Below are 25,382 nucleotides of genomic sequence, written 5' to 3'. Positions count from 1 at the left end.
AAACACTGTTTTCCGTGGGTGCTTGCCCTTGGGCGAATTATACTTTCTTAGAAGTTGCAAGACCACATATTTTTGACTGCATTTATTGAAAGAAGACAGATTTATCTTTAAAATGATACCAGTCTTGCAAAATTTGATATACAGGAGATACAAGAAAAATGTTTTGAAAGTTGGCAGTTTTATAATGAGACCCTATGTGAAATGAAATAAGTGTAATTCAACCTAACACTGGCACCACCACTAGGGATTCTATGATATATTGAAAATGACACTGGGGCCACCACAAGAGACTCTGGGATACATTAAACAGAGGGTGAACATCCCATTAAAAGTTGAAGACTTAAAATCTCTTAGTGATGAATACCATTCTGTGCAAAAGGATCGAATAAAATTTGAAATATGAGCCTGAAAAATGTTTAGTAACTGACGGCACAATGTTAAAGGTCAATGAAAACTGCATTCAAAATCTGAGCATTTAAATATTTTCGTGACAGATACCACAGCTTTCATGAAACAGAGAAAACTGCATTCAAAAAATGAGCATGAAAATCTCTTCGTGACAGATGCCACATACTTGATAAATGGTGTAAAATAGATTTAAAATATGGTTAAATGAAACTATAAAGCTTTGATACATTTTTCAATTTAAACTATTTTGTCGCTCGACATGAATTCTTTTGAATTCCAATGGCTTAATATTCTTTATGCGCATTCATTTAATGAAGATTATAATCAAAATTGACATAATTCACATTTTCCTTTAAAGTTGAAGGCTCTTAAACTTAAATTTACAATATTTAATTAAATAAAAATATGAAGTTGCCCCGAATAGTTATACAAACCAATTCCAGTTTGAGGATGGTAAGTTTTAATCTTCACAAATCCACAGTCAACAACTGAAAAACACATTCGAAAATTGTACACACTGATAATGTATCATATTACAAAGTATGAATCTTCATAACAACAAAAACTGTCAGTTCAATAAGCAAGCTGAGTTGACTAGACTGGACAGTGGACTACAATAGACCCGTTTGAAGATATTCTTGTACTCTCTTCAATCCAATACTTTATCTAACTACTGAGTTGATATTTCCTTGTCACATAGGTGCCTGCTTTAATTTTTTATATCTGGAAAGTATGCATTTATATAGGTCAATTTTTTGAGTTACGTCAAATTACTCAGAATTAGCTAAGAATGTTTTAAGTTAACATGAAGAAAATAGTACTTTAATACTTTGACACATACTGTAAACAATGCCATTTATTGTGATTGAGGTCTCAGCGATGTTAGTAGCAACGACAATTTTACGGCAGTTTTTAGGAGTTCTTTCAAACACTTTCATCTGAAAATAAAAGATAGTAAAAGTTAATTTATCTTCTTAGCAAAAATCCTGTTTAGGCGGAAAGTGTCGTCCCTGATTAGTCTGTGCCGACTGACAATTACCAAAGGATAATTGAAAGGTTACGTTTTTTTGTTTTATTTTCAACTAACAATAATTAAAAGACAATTTTTTTTATTTTGGCTACAGAATTGTTCAAGGTATTTTCGTATTATTTTGCCCAAGGATAATTAGTTTAAACCTATTTAATTTAGCTTGATTGCATCAAAAGCCTCAGGCATATTGAAATGCTCTCGAGTCAATTTACTGGGCCAAGAACCAGCACTTGGTTTCTTTGGGGGAGATCTAAAGAACGCTGCCACAGTAGGGCTTGAACATGTGACCTCCCAGTCTCTAGGCGGACACCAGGAATAATTGAAATTGTTTCCGCCTACAAATTGAATGGTTACCTATTATACTCTTTCCCAAGGACATTAACCAACAAAAAATCAAAGGTCATTTCCATTATTTCTTCCTAAAAATAATTAAAAGGTTATTTATTATGATTTGGGCTGGAGAATAATCAAAAGGTTTTTTTATATTTTGGCCCAAAGATCATTTTATCATAATTTGATGATTTCTGCCTAAAGACAAATGTTTTATTTTGTAATTTCTGACCAAGGATAATTGAAAGGCAATGTTTTATGATTTATAACCAAGGATAATTGAAAGGTAATGTTTTATGATTAGGAACTAAGGATTATTGAAAGGTAATGTTTTATGATTTATAACTAAGGATAATTAAAAGGCAATGTTTTATGATTTATAACTGAGGATAATTAAAAGGTAATGTTTTATGATTTATAACCAAGGATCATTGAAAGGCAATGTTTTATGATTTATAACTAAGGATAATTGAAAGGCAATGTTTAATGATTTATAACTAAGGATAATTAAAAGACAATGTTTTATGATTTATAACTCAGGATTATTGAAAGGTAATGTTTTTATTTATAACTAAGGATACTTGAAAGGCAATGTTTTATGATTTATAACTAAGGATAATTAAAAGGTAATGTTTTATGATTTATAACCAAGGATAATTGAAAGGCAATGTTTTATGATGTATAACTAAGGATAATTGAAAGGCAATGTTCTATGATTTATAACTAAGGATAATTGAAAGGTAATGTTTAATGATTTATAACTAAGGATAATTGAAAGGTAATGTTTTATGATTTATAACTAAAGATAATTAAAGGCAATGTTTTATGATTTATAACTAAGGATAATTGAAAGGTAATGTTTTATGATTTATAACTAAGGATAATTATAAGGTAATGTTATGTTTTATGATTAAGAACTAAGGATTATTGAAAGGCAATGTTTTATGATTTATAACTAAGGATAATTGAAAGGTAATGTTTTATGATTTATAACTAAGGATAATTGAAAGGTAATGTTTTATGATTCATAACTAAGTATAATTTATAAGGTAATGTTATGTTTAATGATTAAGAACTAAGGATTATTGAAAGGTAATGTTCTATGATAAAAAACTAATGATAACAGAAAGGTAATGTTTTATGACTAAGAATTAAGGATACCGAATTGTCCAATGTATAGCGCTACCCCATGTATAGCACCCATCCCCTTTTAAATGCCAAAGTGAAGAAAACAATATTTCAAGCCATGAACACTAGCAAATTGGACCAAACATTGCTGCCATTTTACTGACAACTTTTAATTTGCAAGCAACAAATAAACAGTCCTCTTGTATTTAGTTTAAATCCATTGTACTGATGAATATCATGAAAAAACTTCATGTACATCATGTCATTCTGCCACGGGAAAAGCCTTCGAATTTGAGTACTGAATAAACACTCTGTAGCACATGGGAGACAACTCTCTCTTTACTTTCATAAAAAATGTTGAATGCTTAATAAAAATATGTAGCTCACGGAAGACAACTCGCTCTACGATCTTTACTTTTATTCTAAAAAAAATCATAATGCATTTTTTTCTAAAGTGAAAAGTTTTTGTGTAAATAAAAAACAAGTGTTTTGTGTTGTATTTCCAGGTCTACATTAGTTGAGTGAAAATTGAAGTAAATCTGTTTATCTTTTATTATAGACCAGCAAGGTTATTGTCTGTCGCACAACACAGGCATGAATGTGATGTACAATGAAGGTCCAAAAAATCTGGACCAAACTGGAAAAAAAACCAAGAAGTCCCAGGAAACACCTAACGTTACCCGCAAAAAGACCTCGTTCACACCTACCTTCATCAGCTATCTGTTATGTGTAAAACAGACCAATGTAAGCTGTCAATGAAAAAGTTCACAAACAAAGACAAAGACTTTTTTGCATATTTTATTCAAGCATTTTAAATTTTGTGAAAATAAAAAAAATGTTCTGGAATGAAAAAATTCTCAAGTTAGCAGTCAGGATAACATTGCATCAATTTATAACACGCATCAACTTTTTAATATGAAACTATACATGATCAAATTCGGTAATTGAAATGTAATCTTTTATTATGAAGAACTAATGATAATTGAAGAGTAATGTTTTACTATAAAAAACTAAGGATGATTAAAAGGTAATAGTTTATGATTAAGAACAAAGGATTATTTCAAGATAAAGTTTTATGATTAAGAACTGATAATTGAAAGGTTATGTTAATTATTTAGAACCAAGGCTAACTAAAAGGTAAAGTATTATTATTAAGAACTAAGGATAATTGTAAGGTTATGTTTTGTGATATCAACATTCGGATAACTGTTAACTTATGTTTGATGTTTCCCTCACCAAGAATATTAATGAGATTGAATTGAGTGATATCAGACCCAGGATTACTCCAAAAAAATTTTTTTCCAACAAAGGACGACTTTTGTGTTGTTTTATAACTTGAACCTAACGATGACTATGCAAGGCTGGTTTTACAATTTCGGCTCCGGGATAATAATGAGACAGAGACTCTTGCGTTATGTTTTATAGTTTTGATATATAACAATATGAGAGAGAATCACCTGCTCAGAGGCTGGCAGACTGCCGTGCATCGGGACAATCTTCATCCTCATGGCGTCCTTGTCCTTCAAAAGCTGCTTTGCTTCCTCTCTGAAACAGAGTTACATATGTGTGTGTGTGTGTGTGTGTGTGTGTGTGTGTGTGTGTGTGTGTGTGTGTGTGTGTGTGTGTGTGTGTGTGTGTGTGTGTGTGTGTGTGTGTGTGTGTGTGTGTGTGTGTGTGTGTGTGTGTGTGTGTGTGTGTGTGTGTGTGTGTGTGTGTGTGTGTGTGTGTGTGTGTGTGTGTGTGTGTGTGTGTGTGTGTGTGTGTGTGTGTGTGTGTGTGTGTGTGTGTGTGTGTGTGTGTGTGTGTGTGTGTGTGTGTGTGTGTGTGTGTGTGTGTGTGTGTGTGTGTGTGTGTGTGTGTGTGTGTGTGTGTGTGTGTGTGTGTGTGTGTGTGTGTGTGTGTGTGTGTGTGTGTGTGTGTGTGGTGTGTGTGTGTGTGTGTGTGTGTGTGTGTGTGTGTGTGTGTGTGTGTGTCAGCTAACTCCATACCACTTAGATACACATTTTGAGGTGTTTGCTGTGCTTTAGAAAATCAAACTAAAGCTTTATCACAGACGTGACGAATACCCCCACATGCCACATTGACACAGAATATTTTGAATAAGTGACCCCATGACCTAGTTTTTGACCCAGCATGGTCCATGTTCGAAATTTACCTACACATCCTCTAGATACAACTTCTGACCTAGTGTGGTGAAGATTGGATGAAAAATACTTAAATTAGAGAGCGAACAACATGCTCAATGTTTAAAACGCACTAAGTAACCCCGTGACCTATTTTTTGACCCGGCGTGATCCATATTCGAACTTGACCTAGACACCATCTAGATACAACATCTGACTAAGTTTGGTGATGATCAGATGAAAACAACTCGAATAAAGGAGCGGACATTTATTACGGACCGACCAACCGACAGACAGACAAGCTCACTCCTATATACCCCCCTAAACTTTGTTTGTGGGGGTATAATTAAATTCAAAACCTTTTTAATAGATTCAAGTTGTTAAGGCTTTGTTTCAGGCTTAAGATACTGACAAGCAGCAAACAAAATAAAATCTGAACAGCCTGCAAGTAACTCAAGGGCTGTCCTGGTTTAATGCTGTTTGCATATAGCCATTTTCACTTTGGCTTTGAGCAGAAAAGGGTTAATCAATCTGAGTAACCATGACACCAAACAAAAGCTATGATGCACTGCTATGATGCACTGCTATGATGCACTGCTATGATGCACTGTGGACTAAAAGGTACGTTTTCAATCATGTACATATGTATATTTCAGCTACACTCTTAAAACACTGTATTATTGAGCATTTTGACACCACTGTGTGGTATGATGAATTCGTGTGCAACTTAAATAATAATCCAAGCCAACATTCATAAATATAATGATTAAGAAAATGTCCTGTCAGTGTGTAAGAGAATACAGTAAGGGGTGTTGTTGAGTGTATATAAACATTATTCCTAACAAACAATCTCACACATGCATTATCAGCTATTAATGCTACAGATGGGTCCAACTCATTCAAGAAACTTTGTATCAGAAACACATCTAATTTGGCTGAGTAGCTCATTATTTTAACATTTCATTCAACGATCTACCATATGCATGTATTTGCATTGTTTTTTTTTTCCAGCAAACAAAAACCTTAACATGGCATGGATTTTTTACATTGTTTTTTCAAGGAAATGTTTACTTCAACACAGGTTATTTCTTAAATAGTATATTCTGATTGTTACATGAAAATTGTACTCACATCAACATTGAAGTGACTTTATTTACTTCATCCTGAAAATAATTGAAAATGATTGTTGTAACACTATACATTTTAATAAAAGTGGTGTTATCTGAAAAAACTATATAGCTGAAGGCAACATTTTAACCATTTGTTAAATTGTTAAAAAAAATAGTGAACATTTTTTAACACAAACATAGCTATTTTTAAATAAATTTTTATGTGTCAAGCCTATTTGCAAAACATTAAAAAAATATCCATCACATATATCATAACGTAATTGTATGTCTTGTTTCAATGGTATTTTTTTATTTCATAGGAAGACGTACCATTCCAGTGAGAAATGCCAGCACATCTCCAGGTTTCTCATGACGATGGATCTTACAGATCGTCTCCACAGTAGCCTTGATGTAATCTGGTACGGGGCTGAAAAGGAAAGGGGTGTTGTTCAATAAACCTTAGGGGTAAATACAATTGCAATTCACACAGGCTAATCAGGGATGACATCTTCCACCTATACTGGATTTTCACTCAGAAGAGACTTTAACCCTTTGCATGCTGGGAAATTTGTCGTCTGCTAAAATGTTGTCTGCTGAATTTCTAAAATTAACATTTTCTTCTTTTTTTTTCAAAAAATACTATCAGAATAGCGAACAGTTTGGATCCTAATGAGACGCCACGTAGGCTCATATGTTAAGCACATACATTAAAGCACGTTTCTTCAAAGCAAGGCTCAATTATTATTAAATACACAATTGAATGCTTAATTGAAGGTAAGGGTTTCCTATAACTGGGTCCAAGAATTTTTAATTTATTTTATAAATTATAGCGTGAACTGTAGTCAACAAATGTTCCTTAGTTTATGACAGGTACCATAAGGTCATACTAGGAATCCATTGTCATGTAAATGACATGCCAACAGAAACTGGCTATGAATAACATCACAATAAAACTAAAACAAATAATTGGAATTCTGATGTTATCACCATTAAACATTAAGCATATATATGACAATAAAATATAGAGTTGATGTTAGGGATACAGTTGGCGTTAGAGTTTGAGTTGATGTAAGAGATAGAGTTGCCATTAGAGTTAAAGTTGACATAATAGATAGAGTTGACATTAGAGATCGAAATGATGTTAATGATAGAGTTGATGTTGGAGACAGAGTTGACATTAGAGTTAGAGTTGATGTTAGAGATGGAGTTGATGTTAAAGATAGAGTTGACAATAGAGATAGAGTTGATGTTAGATACAGAGTTGATGTTAGATACAGAGTTGATGTTGAAGATAGAGTTGTCATTAGAGTTAGAGTTGATGCAAGAGATAAGAGTTGATGTTGGAGATAGAGTTGATGTTAGATATAGAGTTGACAGCAGAGATAGAGTTGATGTTAGAGATATAGTTGATGTTAGAGCTAGAAATGATGTTAGAGATAGAGTTGCCATTAGATATAGAGTTGATATTAGAGATAGAGTTGACATTAGAGATAGAGTTGCCAATAGAGATAGAGTCAGCATTAGAGAAAGAAATGATAATAGAGATACAGTTGATGTTGGAGATAGAGTTGACATTAAAGTTAGAGTTGGTGTAAGAGATAGAGTTGACAATAGAGATAGAGTTGATGTTAGAGATATAGTTGATGTTAGAGCTAGCAATGATATAAGAGACAGAGGTGCCATTAGATAAAGAGTTGACACTAGAGAAAGAGTTGCCATTAGAGATAGAGTTGACATTAGAGATAGAAATAGTGTTAGAGATAGCGTTGATGTTGGATATAGAGTTGACATTAGGGTTAAAGTTGATGTTAGAGAAAGAGTTGACAATAGAGATAGAGTTGATGTTAGAGATAGAGATGATGTTAGAGATATAGTTGATGATGGATATAGAGTTGACCTTAGAGTTAAAGTTGATGTTAGAGATAGAGTTGATGTTGGAGATAGAGTTGATTTCAGAGATAGAGTTGACAATAGAGCTAGAGTTGATGTTAGAGATAGAGTTGATGTTAGAGATAGAAATGATGTTGGAGACAGAGTTGATGTTAGAGATAGAGTTGACAATAGAAATAGAGTTCATGTTAGAGATAGAGTTGATGTAAGAGATAGAGTTGATGTTGGAGATAGAGTTGACATTAGAGTTAGAGTTGATGTTAGAAAAAGAGTTGATGTTGGAGATAGAGTTGATGTTAGAGATAGAGTTGACAACAGAGATAGAGTTGATGTTGAGAATAGAGGTGATGTTAAGAAAAGAGTTGGCATCAACGATTCAGCTGATGTTAAGTGAGAGATATAATCCAATCGATCTGGTTCAAATCGTTGGACATACAACCTTAGACAACGGAAAGGTGGAGCTGTCTGCGTTTGTCTACTGCTTAATTCTTATGACTAAATGTACATATAGTGACAACAGTGACTCACTCTAACGTGTAGTGAATATCAACTGGATATGCACGACCCTCGATACTTAAGATTGCAGCTGTGTCCTTGCTGCAAAGTAAGGCATACAAACAAGTTCAGAAAGAATTACATTCAACATAGCAGGACAAATTGACTTTACAATACAATTATCATTATAGTGTATATGCAAAGCACCAATATCTATGATAAAGGATCTTATTTTTATACGGAATCTTATTAAGGCTGTAACATTTTAACAGAATCTTATTAAAAATGTCACATGGAATATTGTTACCGTTGTCATGTTTAACGGAATCTTATTTAGGCAGATTAACATTTCTATATTTCTGTGTGCAAGAAGTTTTTACAAACAAGGGCTGTTTGTAAAACATGCATGCCCCCATTATGGGCTGTCAGTTGTAGTGGCAGCCATTGTGTGAATACGTTTTTTTGTCACTGTAACCTTGACCTTTGACCTAGTGACCTGAAAATCAATAGGAATTCATCTGCCAGTCAAAATCAATGTACCTATGAAGTTTCATGTATCTAGGCCTAATTATTCTTGAGTTATCATCAGGAAACCATTTAACTGTTTCAAGTCACTGTGACCTTGACCTTTTACCTAAGGACCTGAAAATCAATAGGGGTCATCTGCCAGTCATGATCAATGTTCCTATGAAGTTTCATGATCATAGGCGTAAGCATTCTTGAGTTATCATCTGGAAACCATTTTACTGTTTCAAGTCACTGTGACCTTGACCTTTGACCTAGTGACCTGAAAATCAATAGGGGTCATTTGCCAGTCATGATCAATGCACCTATGAAGTTTCATGATTCTAGGCGTAAGCATTCTTGAGTTATTATCCGGAAACCATTTTACTGTTTCGAGTCACTGTGACCTTGACCTTTGACCTAGTGACCTGAAAATCAATAGGGGTTATTTGCCAGTCATGATCAATGTACCTATGAAGTTTCATGATGCTAGGCCTAAGCATTCTTGAGTTATCATCTGGAAACCATCTGGTGGACGGACCGACTGACATGTGCAAAACAATATACCCCCTCTTCTTCGAAGGGGGGCAAAATAAAGGTCACTTTATTCATATAATCATGCAATTGAAAAACAATTAATACCAGAAGCAGTTTAAACAAGAGGGCCAAGATGGCCCTAGTTCGCTCACCTGAGAGGAGTCGGTTCATTCAATCTTTACCAAATGTCAAACATGACCTAGATATTTTCCAGACAAACATCCTGGTCAAGTTTCATCATTATTGAACCAAAACTATGGTGTATGGAGTGTTATTGTTTTTGTAAGATTTGACCTGGTTACCTATATTTTGAGTTGACCACCCTTACCAAACATCAAACTTAATTGCTAACAAAAATAAATATTACGACCAAGATTCATAAAATCTGAAACAAAATTGTGACCTCTAGAATGTTTACAAGGATTTTGTATAATATAATAAAAATTTGGACATTCTAAGGGCAATAATTATGGCATTAATTATGTGATTTTGCTCATTATCAAACTTGACAGAGATCTTTCAGCAACTTTGATGAAGAATGCTTAAGAAATGTGAATGCTAGAGTGTTTACAAACAAAATGTGGACGGGCGGACGGCAGACAAAGACCAAACCTAAAACCTCTCCTGAGCAATCAGGTCCGCTAAAAAGTGTGTTTCACCGAGCTGAGCAATTTTCCAACTTGTCAGAGAAATCAATAAAACCAATGTATTGACTAAGTTTCACGATGATTAGGCAAAAAATGTGACTTCTATAGTGTTCGATCACAAGGTTTCTCTATAGTCACATAAGAAAAACTGCCACACCCCCTTGCGGCCATGTTTTTTTACCGATCTGGACCATTTGGGAACTCATCTGAGATATATATAAAACAAATCTTTTCACCAAGTTTCATGATGATTGGGCAAATAATGTGACTTCTAGAGTGTTCACAAGCTTTTTTTACTATATAAATATAAGAAAACTGCCCCCTGGGCAGCCATGTTATTCAACTGACTGGAACTATTTTTGAACTCAACTCTCGTATCAAGGAAAAAAATGTTCTGACCAAATTTCATGAAAATTGGGCCAAAAATGTGACTTCTAGAGTGTTCACATGTTTTCACTATATACATATAGAGAAACTGGCGGCCATGTTTTTTCAACGATCTGGACCATTTTCGAACTCATCCGACATATCAATAAAACCAATGTTTTGACCAACTTTCATTGAGATTGGGCAAAAATTGTGACTATTAGAGTGTTTACAAGGTTTCTCTACAGCCAAATAAGGAAAACTGCCCCGCCCACTGACGGCCATGTTTTTCAACGGACCGGAACCACTTTTGAACTCAACAAACATATCATTAAGGAAAACATTTTGACAAAATTTCATGAAAATTGGGCCAAAAATGTGACTTCTAGAGTGTTCATATGTTTTCACTGTATACATATAGAGAAAAATGCCCCACCCACTGGCAGCCATGTTTTTTCACCGATCTCGACCATTTTCTAACTCGTCCGAGATATCAATGAAACCAATGTTTTGACCAGTTTTCATGATGATTGGGCAAAAATTGTGACTTCTAGAGTGTTTACAAGGTTTCTCTTTATCCAAATAGGGAAAACTGCCACTATATACATATAGAGATAAATGCCCTGCCCACTGGCGGCCATGTTTTTTCACCGATCTGGATCATTTCGGAACTCGTCCGAGATATCAATAAAACCAATGTTTTGACCAACTTTCATGATCATTGGGCAAAAATTGTGACTTCTAGAGTGTTTACAAGGTTTCTCTAAAGCCAAATAGGGAAAACTGCCCCGCCCAATGGTGACTATGTTTTTCAACGTACCGGAAACACTTTTGAACTCATTATTTTTAACCAAGCAAAACCATTCTTCAATTCAGCCCAGATATGATGGTAAAATAGTCTAAGCATGTTTGTGACATCTAGAGCATTAACAAGGTTTCACTATAGCCATGTAAGGAAAACTGCCACACCCCATGGCAGCCATGTTTTTAAACAAACTGGAACCAATTTCGAACTCAGCCCAGATATCATTGGGACAAATCTTTAAGTTTCATGGACATTAGGCATTAGGCGTTGCCTCAAAAGAGTTAACAAAGTAAATGTTGATGACACACAACACACTGTACACAAATGGAAAAGGTGATCACAAAAGCTGAACATGAGCAGGTGATGCTCAGTTTAACTAAAGATACTTTTCGGGATTGTGAACATGACTAAATAACAGCAACATTCTGCCAAACATGACCTGCATGCATATCAGTGTAACAAATAATAAGAAAATATACCTTGGATCTTCTGAATCGTTTCTGTTGAAGAAATCTTTGATCTCCTGCAGACAATAAAATGTTAAGAGCTTTTAGAACTGCAATAAGACATTTTTATTTTCTGTTCTTTCTTTGCATATTTCCTATTGCAATGGTATTCTGAGTCCAAAATCAAAGTTTGTTACCTTTTTTTATAAACATTTAATTACAAGTTCCTATTAACATACATATAAGCAAGATTTTTTTGTATATATTTATACATAAATGCAGTATACAGGCATTTATGTTAGTAAATGAGGTGTACAAGGGGGATAAAAAATATATAAGCACACAGGTGTTGTAATGTCATTTAAAAAACCAGACCAAAATAACAATCTCTGGTGTTAAGTCATTTTTTAAATAATTTTTCAAAAGTGAAAAGCAGAAGGCAATTACAAACATTAAGCATAGCAATAGTCTGTGACGTATCTTTAATAGAAAAATGGTAAAATATTTGAGTTTTACCGCACAAATTTGAAGTTGTAGCTTACCTTGCAAGGGCAACAAATTTTGCACAAGTGAATATGCCATAACAACGCTTAAGTTGACAATTTAAGGGGTGCTTAAGTTGACAATTTAGGAGTTTAATAAACTGATGAAATATTGTTTTTATATAAAACTGTCACAAACTGCTCGCAAATATAAATAACATGTAATACATCTTTGTTAAAGAATGCAATCAGGCCAGAAATAGTTCATATTGCTCCCCTAAGCATTGATATTCAGAATGACATATTCCATTAAGAATATTTCAATTGTGCAAACGTATGTTTAAACATGTGAAAATGATTGATAATTCATAATCAACTAATATTGTAACAAACAATATGTTTACATCTACATGGATCGTGAAGAAGTGATTGTTCTAAACCTTTGAATATAAAATACATATTGTATAAGACAGCGGAAATTTTGATTTTATAAATAAATGGACTTTTTTATACTATATTTATATTTTTTAAGTGTCATCTGAACTATTTATTTACAACACTCCAGTATTTGGAATAGTAAACAATTCATATAAAAGCAAATTAAAAACAAATTGATTAAAAAAATCGTTGCTCCCCCTCGGCATTGAACCCAGCACCTCTTGATGTTAGCGCGTATGCTTAACCGCTACCATACAGGGCCATTCAATTTTTACCATTTTGTATTAAAAACATAATCTTGCTTTGATATTGTCCAAAGTAACGTTGTTTTACACACATACTCAGAGACCCTTTGGTTTAGAGAGTGAAAAAAATATAATAAGGCGATATTACACTCAGTTCATAACAAGTTTTAAACCTTAGTTCAGATTTAATACATTCTTGGGTAAGGTACTCCAATTCCACTGTACAGTCCAACTTGTTTAACTACACAAAAATATAACTATTACTAACATTTAGCTCAATGAAATAGAAACACAATATCGAGCGACATGAAACTATTCAATTTTAAAATATTATGTTGGATGCAAAAGATTTGCACCCGGAATCTTAATTGTTCGACACTTAACATTGGTCTGCTAGACCATGGTCACCATTTTATTTGGAAGGACCCCAATACGTAAAGGAGCTTGTACATCTGCCATATAATCATATTGCTTTCCATAAAATTTAGGACATTTCAATACTAATGCTGGAATATTTGACCTAGTTGCATATTTGATAATAAATGTTGATGCCTATAAACACAATGGACCAAACTAAATCTGGCCCAATATTGATAGTAAATGTGTTTAAGAATTTTTTTTATATAAACATTCACTTTTTTTCAGAAAAAAACATGCCCCTGACATCATTAAAGTGAATTGTGGGATATTTCATGTCCAATCAAGATTGGGATATTCAAATTGCATGCTTCCCGATGTGATCTGCAAGCACCAGCACTTATAACGACCAATCAACAAATTGATTAAAATTTAGATTGAATGCAATATGTACTTACCATTTTTCTAAAAAAGGGCAAAAGAGAAGGTTCATTTTTGTGCAAAAAAAAACAACTTGCATTTGCCTTCATTTAAATGACGAATTTGTTTACTGCCATACCCATTAATTGTTTGCATACATGATAAATGTGTATCGAAACCTGGTATAGTACACAAAATGTGACACGCAGCACATTGCAAATTGGTATAATTACTGCTCTACTTTGACACACACATAATATTAATGAGTTTATCTGTTATCAGGAACTCATAAAGGGATTAACTGTTCAGTTTGCCTTGTAAAATTGATTTACCAAAACATTTAGCATCTCAGCAAAACGCCTGGAAATATTGAGCGAAAGCAGGAATATTCTAGCAAGACCAGAAAGAACAGCATGTATGGAAATAGTCTTAACCCATTTATGTCTAGTGGACTCTCCCATCCTTCTAAGTTGGATCAATTTATTTCCAAAATAAGGGATGTCTAGTATATTTATTTCTATATTTAGAACAATTCTTACAGAAATTCCATCAAGCAAACAGCGTAGACCCAGATGAGACGCCGTATCATACGGCGTCTCATCTGGGCTTACGCTGTTTGCAATGTCCTTTTTTTCAGGACGCTAGGCATGAATGCGTTAATCAAAGGTATTGCCCCAGCTAAGTAGACCTACCTCTGCATCCAAGGTCGCTGAGGCCACTATTACTCGCAGATCACTTCGCTTCATCTGAATCTGAAACAATAAAATCAAACCTCGCTCTGCGAAAAGGGGGTTTAATGCAGTAGAACAGGCTAATCTTGGACAACACTTTCCGCTTGTATTGTATTTTTTGTTTAAAGGAAGACTCCCCTGACGAAAATCTGATTAGGTCAAAACTGACGTCCCTGATTAACCTGTGAGAGGACCGCACAAGCAAATCTGGGACGACACTTAAAGCACATGCGGTTTTCTCAGACTGCAATTGAACTATCTTCCAACTTATGCAAGCAATATTTATTTTCAGTGAAATTGTACATTTAAACTCTAATTCAAATGTGTGTATGTCCAAAAAAAATGATCTCAATAGAATTCCTGTTCTGAGAATGCCGAAAAACAACTGGATCTCAATACACTTATTTTAGCATAATTTTTTTATGCTTTCAGCTTAACTTTCACAGTATTGCAAGTAATATAGAAGTGCCCTTGGGATGACATACCTATTGGACAAAGGGTCTGTGTCACCTTCATGTCGCTAGTTTTGCATATATCTGTAATGTTTCAAAACCAGTGTCCATTTGAACCAGCATTACTAAGGTGTTCATTTAAGAACTTTCACTCGGGATTTGACCATTGAGGAAAAAATATTTTTCAAAAAGCACATTTTGCTGCTCTTGCATATCTTTTTTAAAGATATTTAAAAAATGAAGTTATTTCTATTTTCCATGACACACCTTTCGTACCAGTCCCAGGATGATGTCCGTGTACAGCGACCTCTCATGGGCTTCGTCAAGCATCAACACACTGCAGGCAAAAACATAAGTTAAAGGAACTGTGTCACATGTGAAAAATGGGTCTTATGCCATATGATATGAGTAAGTGTAGCTAGAGCAGCAACCCTGTGCACTATGAAGTCATGTAATGTTTGTGGTCTCATTAATGGACAGCAAAGCTTCTGACCAGACTGTGCAAATACACAGACCAATCTGGAGCCACACTAGCCAAATATTACATAAGACTCTTTTGCAAAACCTGGGTCAAATATTTGTTTTTCTCCAGATTCTTTGCTATAATTAAATTCCCTCTCCCCAACCTGGTGACAACAGGTTTGATCCCCTGCAATTGTGGTGTATTCTCAGGGTATTTTCAAAGTCACCAAGTAATAGTCCTTCACAGGAAACAGAATCCAGAATGTTACTGTTAGCCCAATGCGTTTGATGAAATCAAACTAAAATAAATAGAATTTAATTAAAAAATTAATTGTTTAAACATTGTGTTCTTAGATTGCTGGGAACTAGGGTATTTGCATCCTCCCCCCCCCCCCCCCACTCCACCCTTTTCACTATGGAGCATTTATGGAACATGGTTTTTCTCAAAAGCCACATTTTCACTAAGTCTTTCTGTCGGCTACAAGAGTCTATACCCCATGCCCATGGGGAATATATCAGAATTTTTTTTTTTATTAAGTCTTTTGCTTGTACGTAAAGTGTCGTCCCAGATTAACCTGTGCACTCCGCACAAGCCAATCAGGGACGACACTTCCCGCTTTTATGATATTTTTGTTTCAAGGAAGTCTCTTATTAGCAAAAATCCAGATACAGCGGTAAGTGTCTTCCCTGATAAGCCTGGTGCACTGCTAATTTGGTATGACACTTAACGCACATTCATTAAACGCGCTTTTTACAGAGGGCTGCTTACATAAATAAGGAAAATATAGTTAAAAGAAGCCATATGTCAGTATAAACTTAAAAAAAATGTACCTTTGACCTTAAAATATGAGCTAGACCTTAACAATGAAAGTCTGTTTTTTAAGTGTAACACTTCATCTGATATAGCTTAAAATTTGAGGCAATTTTTTTTAACAAACCCATTTTTAGCATTAAAAGGCTTTTTTTTTCCAATATTGACCTTTAAGTAATACATTGATCTTAAAAATAGTTATCTGGTTTTTGTGTGTAGCATACATTTATTGTCTGATAAAGTCTTACGTTTACGCTATGTTATTTTAAAATCCCTTTAATACATGCTGAAGTCATGGCACTGACAGTTAAGCATTTACCCTTTAATATGACCAGGACCTTAAAACACCCAAACCGCAACTAGGCAGCAAATCAGCAAATAAAAGCTCAGAAATGGTACTTTCAAAGAAACATACTACTGAAAATTCCCTTTATGCTGGGTGGGGGTGGATGGGGGAAAGAGGGTCTTTGATCAGTTCATCTTATTCCTTATCATTAGAACTATTAATTGAAACGGTATAGATCAATATAAACATTTCTACCAGGCTTTTTAACCATTTTAGGAATCCGAACATGATCTTCATCAGTGATATTGGGAATTGTGAATAAATATATATTAATCTGAGAAAGAGCATAATTGTTAAATTAACAAACAAACAAAATCAAGTACTGAAAGAAAACACTTAAATAAAAAATGAACAATATAACACAACCCAATAACAGCTCTACAAAACGCCAAATAAAGTGGTAAACGAAAACTATATAAATATATATTTTTTTAATTGAAGTGCACCTGTATTTTGTCAGCAGTGGGTCCTGCATTATTTCCCTGATCAGCATTCCATCTGTCATACACTAATAAAACAAACAAAGCAACATGACAGATTGTAACACTCATGACAACACATGATTGTAAAAAGAGTAGGCATAAAAATCAATTTTAAAAAAGCAGATATAATATTGTCTTTTAGGCAATATTATAACTGCTTTTTATATATTGTATCGATTTCTCAGTATTTTTTAACATACTGATAAATAATTTTTAAAGTTCATTTTTCTACCTATAATTATATAATAGTCGTAAAATACTACAACACACCTACTTTCTTCAAATAAATGTGTCTTGTTCTGAGAAAATTGGGCTTAATGCATGTGCGTAAAGTGTCGTCCCAGATTAGCCTGTGCAGTGCGCACAGGCTAATCAGGGACGACACTTTCCGCTTTTGTGGTATTTTTAGTTTCAAGGAAGTCCCTCCTTGCCGAAAATCAAGTTTAGGCGGAAAGTGTCATCCCTGATTAGCCTGTGCGGACTGCACAGGCTAATCTGGGATGACACTTAACGCACATGCATTATGCCCAGTTTTCTCAGAACGCGGCTTATATATTTCAAGATCAATATTTTGTACTCCTTGCAATATGGAGGTCCAAGATTCAATCCCCGCCAAGCGTTTTCAAGAATCTTTCAAAGACATCAAGTTACTGGTTATATAATGAAAACAGACTCAAAACAAATCTATTTATATTATTTAAGGCTCATATTGTTCGGACCAAAGAGACCACTACACAATACTATGAAGCCCTACTTTAACTCTGGTTTCAGCTGGGTCAGTGCAGTCATCAAACCGGATGAGGTACCCGACCTCGCTGCCCAGCAAGACACCTCGCTCCTCTGCTATACGACTCCCCACCTGACATGTGGAATGAGAGAAACGTGAGGGTCTGCTGACATGAGAGTATTAACCTTAAACGCTTAGACTCAGTTTGACCCATTTGTAGTCTCTTAGAAAATCAAATTAAATTAAATACCTATCTTTGTACATTGAAGTTTTAAAGGCTTCCTTTCCATCCATAAGGAACTGATGTGAAGCAAATAGCAATAAACCTAGGCAAACTGGGGGTTATTCACAGGCTGTTCTGGTTTTATGCTTGTTACATATAGCCATTCTAACTTTGCTTCTGAGTGGGAAAGGGTCAAAGGTAATAATACTTGGCAAGGATAGTTCAAAATGTTAACGTTAGATCCTATTATAACATTTTATTAATATTATTTAAAAAAAATTACAACGTAAAAAAAAAACGCATACAGAAAGGAAGTAATTGACATGTTGATTATAAAAACTTAGCAACAATCGTCATCGCAAGTAACAAGAGATCCGCAGTCAGAGACAGATGCCCCCCCCCAAACAGGGCCTTGACACCCATCACTCAATCCTTTGATGACATATCGAATAAAAATCTATGTAATACTTAATATCACAGTAACCATGACCTTTGAACTAGTAACCCCAATTTCAATCATCTGCATGTATTGTCCAAGGCCAATGCACATGTGCCAAGTACCAAGCCAATCGGTCAATTTGTTTACGAGTTATTTACCGGAAACAATCTTCACACTTATTGTGACAGCCACCTCGACCTTTGACCTAGTGACCCCAATTTCAATAGGGGTCATCTTCTGTCAAAGAGCAATGCACATTGGAAGTATCAAGTCAACTGGTCAATTCGTTGATAAGTTATTCATATTGATAGGAAACGATTTTCACTCTTATTGTGACAGTGACCTCGACCTTTGATCTAGTGACCCCAATTTCAATAGGGGTCATTTTCTGTCCAAGGCCAATGCACATGTGATGTATCAAGCCAATTGTTCAATTCCTTGACGAGTTATCGATCGGAAACAATTTTCACATTTAATGTGACAGTGACATTGACATTTAACATAGTGACCCAAATTCCAATAGGGATCATCTACTGTACAAGACCAATACACATATGAAGTATCAAGGCAATCGGTCAATTTGTTAACAAGTTTTTTATCAGAAAGGAACTGGTCTAACGACAGACAGACAGACCGCCAAACAGCAAAACCATTATATAAAAGAGTAATTTTTTTTACAAGCGAAGTCAAATAATGAAGTGGGCATGTCCACATGCTGATAAATATGTTTGCACAATTAAACTTTTTAAATTATAAGAGACACAAGATAAACAAAATCATAGTTTCCTTAAAGAGGGGCCATAACCAACCCATGAGAAAGACACAAAAAATCTCATGACATGAGGTTCAATAATTTTTCTAATTTATCGGGCCTCAGTAGATTTTACCGGACTGTGATCTTCTTTAACTGAACGATAGAAAATACCTTTTATAGATTTTATTTTAATTATTGTAAAGTTCACAATGGTAAACAATTTTAAAAACAATAAAATAACAACTAAATTGAAACCTGTCCTATTAAAACATATGGCTAAACTGTCAATTAAAAATGAAGAAAGCTTTGTGATTTGTGTTATACATTACAAGTTATTTTAAACAGCAATATAAAACATAAGCACTCTTCCTGTTCTCACTATATAAAATATGAATTGACAATGAAAGAAACACATCCCAACAAGTAACACTAGTATTCTTTCTGTTTACACAAGATTAAATATGAATTGACAATGAACAAAAAAAGCGAGCAAAGATAGCAAGTTTGAAAGGTTGGTAAAATTCGTTGTATTTTAAAATTCAACAATCTATAAGTTTTCATATGGGTTGTGCTCTGTGAAAAAGGGGTTAAATGCATGTGTGTAAAGTGTCGTCTCAGATTAGCCTGTGCAGTCCACACAGGCTAATCAGGGACTACACTTTCGTCCTTAACTGGAAGAGACTTTCTTGAAACAAAAAATATCATGAAAGCGGAAAGTGTCGTCCCTGATTAGCCTGTGTGGACTGCACCGGCTCAGATTAATTAATTTATTTTTTGGACACTAGGATCACATTGGGAATAATACCGGACCTCAGCAAATTTTATCGGAAATGTCAGAGGTCCGATGCTTTTGCATGGGTTGGCCATAACTATGTGACGTAAAAAATATTCAAACCAAAATATTGAGATGCACACGTTTTATGCAGGTTGATATGTTCATAAAGTCGCATTTCTATGGCACCAATACTTTTCAAGTAGTCAGAAACACAAACAAGAGGGAGTCGGTTCATTCAATCTTTACCAAACGTCAAACTTGACCTAGATATTGTCCACACAAACATCCTGGTCAAGTTTCAACATTATTGAACCAAAACTCTGGCATATGGAGTGATTTTATTTTTGTAAGATTTGACCTGGTGACCTATATTTTGAGTTGACCCCCCTTACCAAACATCAAACTTTGCTTACAAAAAATAAATATTATGACCAAGATTCATAAAATCTGAAACAAAATTGTCACCTCTAAAGTGTTTACAAGGATTTTGTATAATATAATGAAAATTTGGACAATCTATGGGCATTAATTATGTGATATATATAAAACCAATCTTTTCACCAAGTTTCATGATGATTGGGCATAAAATGTGACTTCTAGAGTGTTCACAAGCTTTTTTTACTATATAAATATAAGAAAACTGCCCCCCCCCCCCCCCGGCAGCCATGTTATTCAACTGACCGGAACCATTTTCGAACTCAACTCTCATATCAATGAAAAACAAATGTTCTGACCAAATTTCATGAAAATTGGGCCAAAAATGTGACATCTAGAGTGTTCACATGTTTTCACTATATACGTATAGAGAAAAATGCCCCGCCCACTGGTTGCCACGTTTTTTCATCGATCTGGACCATTTTCAAACTCGTCCAAGATATCAATAAAACCAATGGTTTGACCAACTTTCATGATGATTGGGCACAAATTGTAACTTCTATAGTGTTTACAAGGTTTCTCTATATAATAGCCAAATAGGGAAAACTGCATCCCCCCCCCCCCACCCGCCAGCCATGTTTTCACTATATACATACAGAGAAAAATGCCCCGCCCACTGGCCGCCATGTTTATTCACCGATCTGGACCATTTTCAACTCGTCCAAGATATCAATAAAACCAATGTTTTGACCAACTTTCATGACAATTGGGCAAAAATTGTGACTTCTAGAGTGTTTACAAGGTTTCTCTACAGCCAAATAAGGAAAACTGCCCCCCTCCCGGCAGTCATGTTATTCAACTGACCGGAACCATTTTCGAACTCAACTCTCATATTAAGGAAACAAATGTTCTGACCAAATTTCATGAAAATTGGGCCAAAAGTGTGACTTCTAGAGTGTTCACATGTTTTCACTATATACATTTAAAGAAAAATGCCCGCCCACTGGCGGCCATGTATTTTCACCGATCTGGACCATTTTCGAACTCGTCCGAGATATCAATAAAACCAATGTTTTGACCAACTTTCATGACAATTGGGCAAAAATTGTGACTTCTAGAGTGTTAACAAGGTTTCTCTATAGCCAAATAAGGAAAACTGCCCCCCCCCCCCCTGGCAGCCATGTTATTCAACTGACCGGAACCATTTTCAAACTCAACTCTCATATCAAGAAAACAAATGTTCTGACCAAATTTCATAAAACTTGAGCTAAAAGTGTGACTTCTAGAGTGTTCACATGTTTTCAATATATACATATAGAGAAAAATGCCCCGCCCACTGGCGGCCATGTTTTTTCACCAATCTGGACCATTTTCAAACTCGTCCGGGATATGAATATAACCAATCTTTTCACCAAGTTTCATGATGATTGGGCAAAAATTGTGACTTCTAGAGTGTTTACAAGGTTTCTCTATAGCCAAATAAGGAAAATAACCCCCCCCCCCCTGGCAGCCATGTTATTCAACTGTCCAGAACCATTTTTGAACTCAACTCTCATATCAAGGAAACAAATGTTCTGACCAAATTTCATGAAAATTGGACCAAAAATGTGACTTCTAGAGTGTTCACATGTTTTCACTATAAACATATAGAGGAAAATGCCCCGCCCACTGGCGGCCATGTTTTTTCACCGATCTGGACCATTTTCGAACTCGTCCGAGATATCAATAAAACCAATGTTTTGACCAACTTTCATGATGATTGGGCAAAAATTGTGACTTTTAGAGTGTTTACAAGGTTTCTCTATAGCCAAATAAGGAAAACTGCCCCCCCCCGGCAGCCATGTTATTCAACTGACTGGAACCATTTTCGAACTCAACTCTCATATAAAGGAAACAAATGTTCTGACCAAATTTCATGAAAATTGGGCCAAAAATGTGACTTCTAGAGTGTTCACATGTTTTCACTATATTCATTTAGAGAAAAATGCCCCGCCCACTGGCGGCCATGTTTTTTCACCGATCTGGACCATTTTCAAACTCGTCCAAGATATCAATAAAACCTATGTTTTGACCAACTTTCATGACCATTGGGCAAAAATGTGACTTCTAGAGTGTTTACAAGGTTACTCTATAGCCAAATAAGGAAAACTGCCCCCCCCCCCCCCCTGGCAGCCATGTTATTGAACTGACCGGAACCATTTTCGCACTCAACACTCATATCAAGGAAACAAATGTTCTGACCAAATTTCATGAAAAATGAGCCAAAAATGTGACTTCTAGAGTGTTCACATGTTTTCACTATATTCATATAAAGAAAAATTCCCCGCCCACTGGCGGCCATGTTTTTTCACCGATCTGGACCATTTTCGAACTTGTCCGAGATATCAATAAAACCAATGTTTTGACCAACTTTCATGATGATTGGGCAAAAATTGTGACTCCTAGAGTGTTTACAAGGTTTCTCTATAGCCAAATTAGGAAAACTGCCCCGCCCACTGGTGGCCATGTTTTTCAACGGACCGGAACCACTTTTTAACTCAACCAACATATCATTGAGACAAACATTTTGACAAAGTTACATGAAGATTGGGCATGAAATGTGACTTCTACAGTGTTTACAAGTTGTTTCTTTTTTTTGACCTAGTGACCTAGTTTTTGACCAGGCACAACCCAGTTTCGAACTCGGCCGAGATTTTATTGGGGCAAAGCTTTTGACCAAGTTTCATGAAGATGTGACAAGTAATGTGGCCTCTAGAGTGTTTACGAGCAAATGTTTACGGACGGACGGACGCATGCACGGACGGACGCACGGACGGACATATGACCGGTCAGAAAAGCTCACCTGAGCAATCAGGTGAGCTAAAAAGTATCATGTACCGACAGAAAGACATCCAAAAAGGGTGAATCTATATGCCAACCACCTCAAATAAGGCTGCATTATTTTGAACAACAATTAACATTAGTTTGCTGGGTGGCTGACGCATTATAAGCTGAAATAACCTATGCATAAGTTATGACTTTCTCCTAAAAAAGAACAGCCTAATCTCATCACTGTGTCAACCCTTTCCCACTCAGAATCAAAGTGAAATGGCTATGTGCAAACAGTATAAAACCAGAACAGCCTGCGAGTTTCTCGCAGTTTGTTCAGGTTTTATGCTGTTTGCTACGCATCAGTATCTTAGGGTTGAAAATGAACCCTTTCAAACTTGAATATATTAAGAAAGATATCAATTTAATTTGATTTTCTAAAGGACTTCAAATGTGTCAAAGTGCATTTTTGAGTGAAAAAGGGTTAAGGCATCAGTTTTGTTAGAAGCAATATTTGTACCGTGACAGCTGCAACACGGCGTGGTTGCGTGATTCCGATCACATGTCCCTCCGCACCCCAGCCAGCCTCCAACAGGTACTGGCAAGAAAAACAAGTTCAATCTCTGTGAAAGGCCTGAAACGTATCTAAACACAGCCATTAGTCATGAGTAGATTGGTCATTTTGGGGGAAATTTTTGTCACAGCACTTTTTCAGAAATTGTCACTATGACTATTGGAAAACAGCTGAATCTTAGTGGCAATTTTTTTAATGAAATAACAATCATATTTTTTTATTTCCTATGGGTATCAATGAAGTAACACAACTATAACAAAGAAATATTGCATCAATTTAATTCATAGAAATTTAGCAAATTATGTCAGATTCATTGATTAAACTCAAATATTAAATATAACATCATTTAAATCAATACTACAGCGAATGTAACACATTAACAAACACTATTACAGTACAAAATACAAGTTCAATAGAGAAGGTGATTTGGGTAAATATAAAAATAAATGTTCTTAATTGAATGCTTTTAAATTAATTAAAAAAACAATTGTTTATTCTAGGCAATATTAATCTAAAAAGCATGTCACACATATTTTAATATCATAAAATGCTTTCATAAAACTATAGGGCTATTTTTACCTGGGGGATCTGGGTGCTTTTCCCACATCCTGTTGAGCCCACTATTACAACTGTCTGGTATTTCTCCACCAGATACAGAATGTGGTTCCTCACCTGACAGACACATAAGAACGACAAAGGCTAAATTAAATGTGTGTGTTGGGGTAACAAGATGGGTCTCTTTGATTGTGTGTTGGGGCAACAAGATGGGTCTCTTTGATTGTGTTTAGAAAATTAAGTTGGGTATGCCAGCTCAGTTGCGTATGTTTGAATTACAATCCAAACTACAGAAGATTGCACGTTCAATTTACAGCCTGACTACATAACTTGTATGATGATAATATTGCGATGGACATTCTACAAGAAAATGAATCAAGAAGACCAGTTCTGGCATAACTCTGTGCATTTAGTTTATGTCACAGGGATTCAATGACTGAAATACAGCAAAGGAACACAAACAAACAAGTTTCAAACAACCGTTTCCTTAATATTGGATAGTGCAGCACTTATTTAAGGACAAGTTTTGGTCATAAACAATGAAATTTACCTCAAATTTGACAATTCAATACAAGCAGTTTTCTTGCTAGGTTTCCCAAAATACAGATTTTATAGTCTGAGAAGACCAAGTCATTTGTTTTGACATCCACATGCCAGTTAATTTTTGACACCATCATGCAAATAATACTTTTGCATGTTAAAGTAACAAAAGGCATGAATGATTCAATCAATAATCACAGAAAACTTTAAAGTCTGTTTTGTTGCAGGACTTTTTTGACTGCTCTCACAGGTAACCTATTTTCAAAGCAAAATATAGCTATTTTTCCATCAATTCTTAACCAAACAAAAAGTCCCTATTCTTATAAACATTATAAGAAAATACATAATCACCTACAAAATGTTGTTCTTTAATGTAATTGCTTTTGAGTAAACATTATTGATATGCACAGTATTTATTAATCCAATATTATTTTTTTTTGGAAGAACACGAATCTTCAATGAAAGCTAGGTATGTCTTTTCCCAGAAAGTCAGAAAAAAGCCTGTGATTACTTAACCATGTTTAAATTTTAATGGCTGTAATCATGAATACTTACCATCACATTGAGA

General features: G+C 35.0%; 1 protein-coding gene across 1 annotated transcript in view; it reads right to left on the bottom strand.

The window, feature by feature from the left end:
- LOC127846310 (probable ATP-dependent RNA helicase DHX35) overlaps positions 1 to 25,382 on the bottom strand; it is a 67,852-nt gene that overhangs the window by 32,885 nt on the left and 9,585 nt on the right. The window contains exons 3-15 of the mRNA XM_052377477.1: positions 24,299 to 24,391; positions 23,666 to 23,743; positions 17,799 to 17,903; positions 17,009 to 17,070; positions 15,211 to 15,280; positions 14,453 to 14,512; positions 11,852 to 11,895; positions 8,547 to 8,615; positions 6,459 to 6,555; positions 6,151 to 6,182; positions 4,354 to 4,441; positions 1,250 to 1,346; positions 843 to 896 (exon numbers count right to left, since the gene is read on the bottom strand). Coding sequence (XP_052233437.1) covers positions 843 to 896; positions 1,250 to 1,346; positions 4,354 to 4,441; positions 6,151 to 6,182; positions 6,459 to 6,555; positions 8,547 to 8,615; positions 11,852 to 11,895; positions 14,453 to 14,512; positions 15,211 to 15,280; positions 17,009 to 17,070; positions 17,799 to 17,903; positions 23,666 to 23,743; positions 24,299 to 24,391 — 949 coding nt within the window. The remainder of the gene's footprint in view (positions 1 to 842; positions 897 to 1,249; positions 1,347 to 4,353; positions 4,442 to 6,150; positions 6,183 to 6,458; positions 6,556 to 8,546; positions 8,616 to 11,851; positions 11,896 to 14,452; positions 14,513 to 15,210; positions 15,281 to 17,008; positions 17,071 to 17,798; positions 17,904 to 23,665; positions 23,744 to 24,298; positions 24,392 to 25,382) is intronic.

Source organism: Dreissena polymorpha, chromosome 9, assembly GCF_020536995.1.
Source record: "Dreissena polymorpha isolate Duluth1 chromosome 9, UMN_Dpol_1.0, whole genome shotgun sequence".
NCBI classification, from domain to species: Eukaryota; Metazoa; Mollusca; class Bivalvia; order Myida; family Dreissenidae; genus Dreissena; species Dreissena polymorpha.
This window is presented reverse-complemented; position numbering and strand designations above follow the sequence as displayed.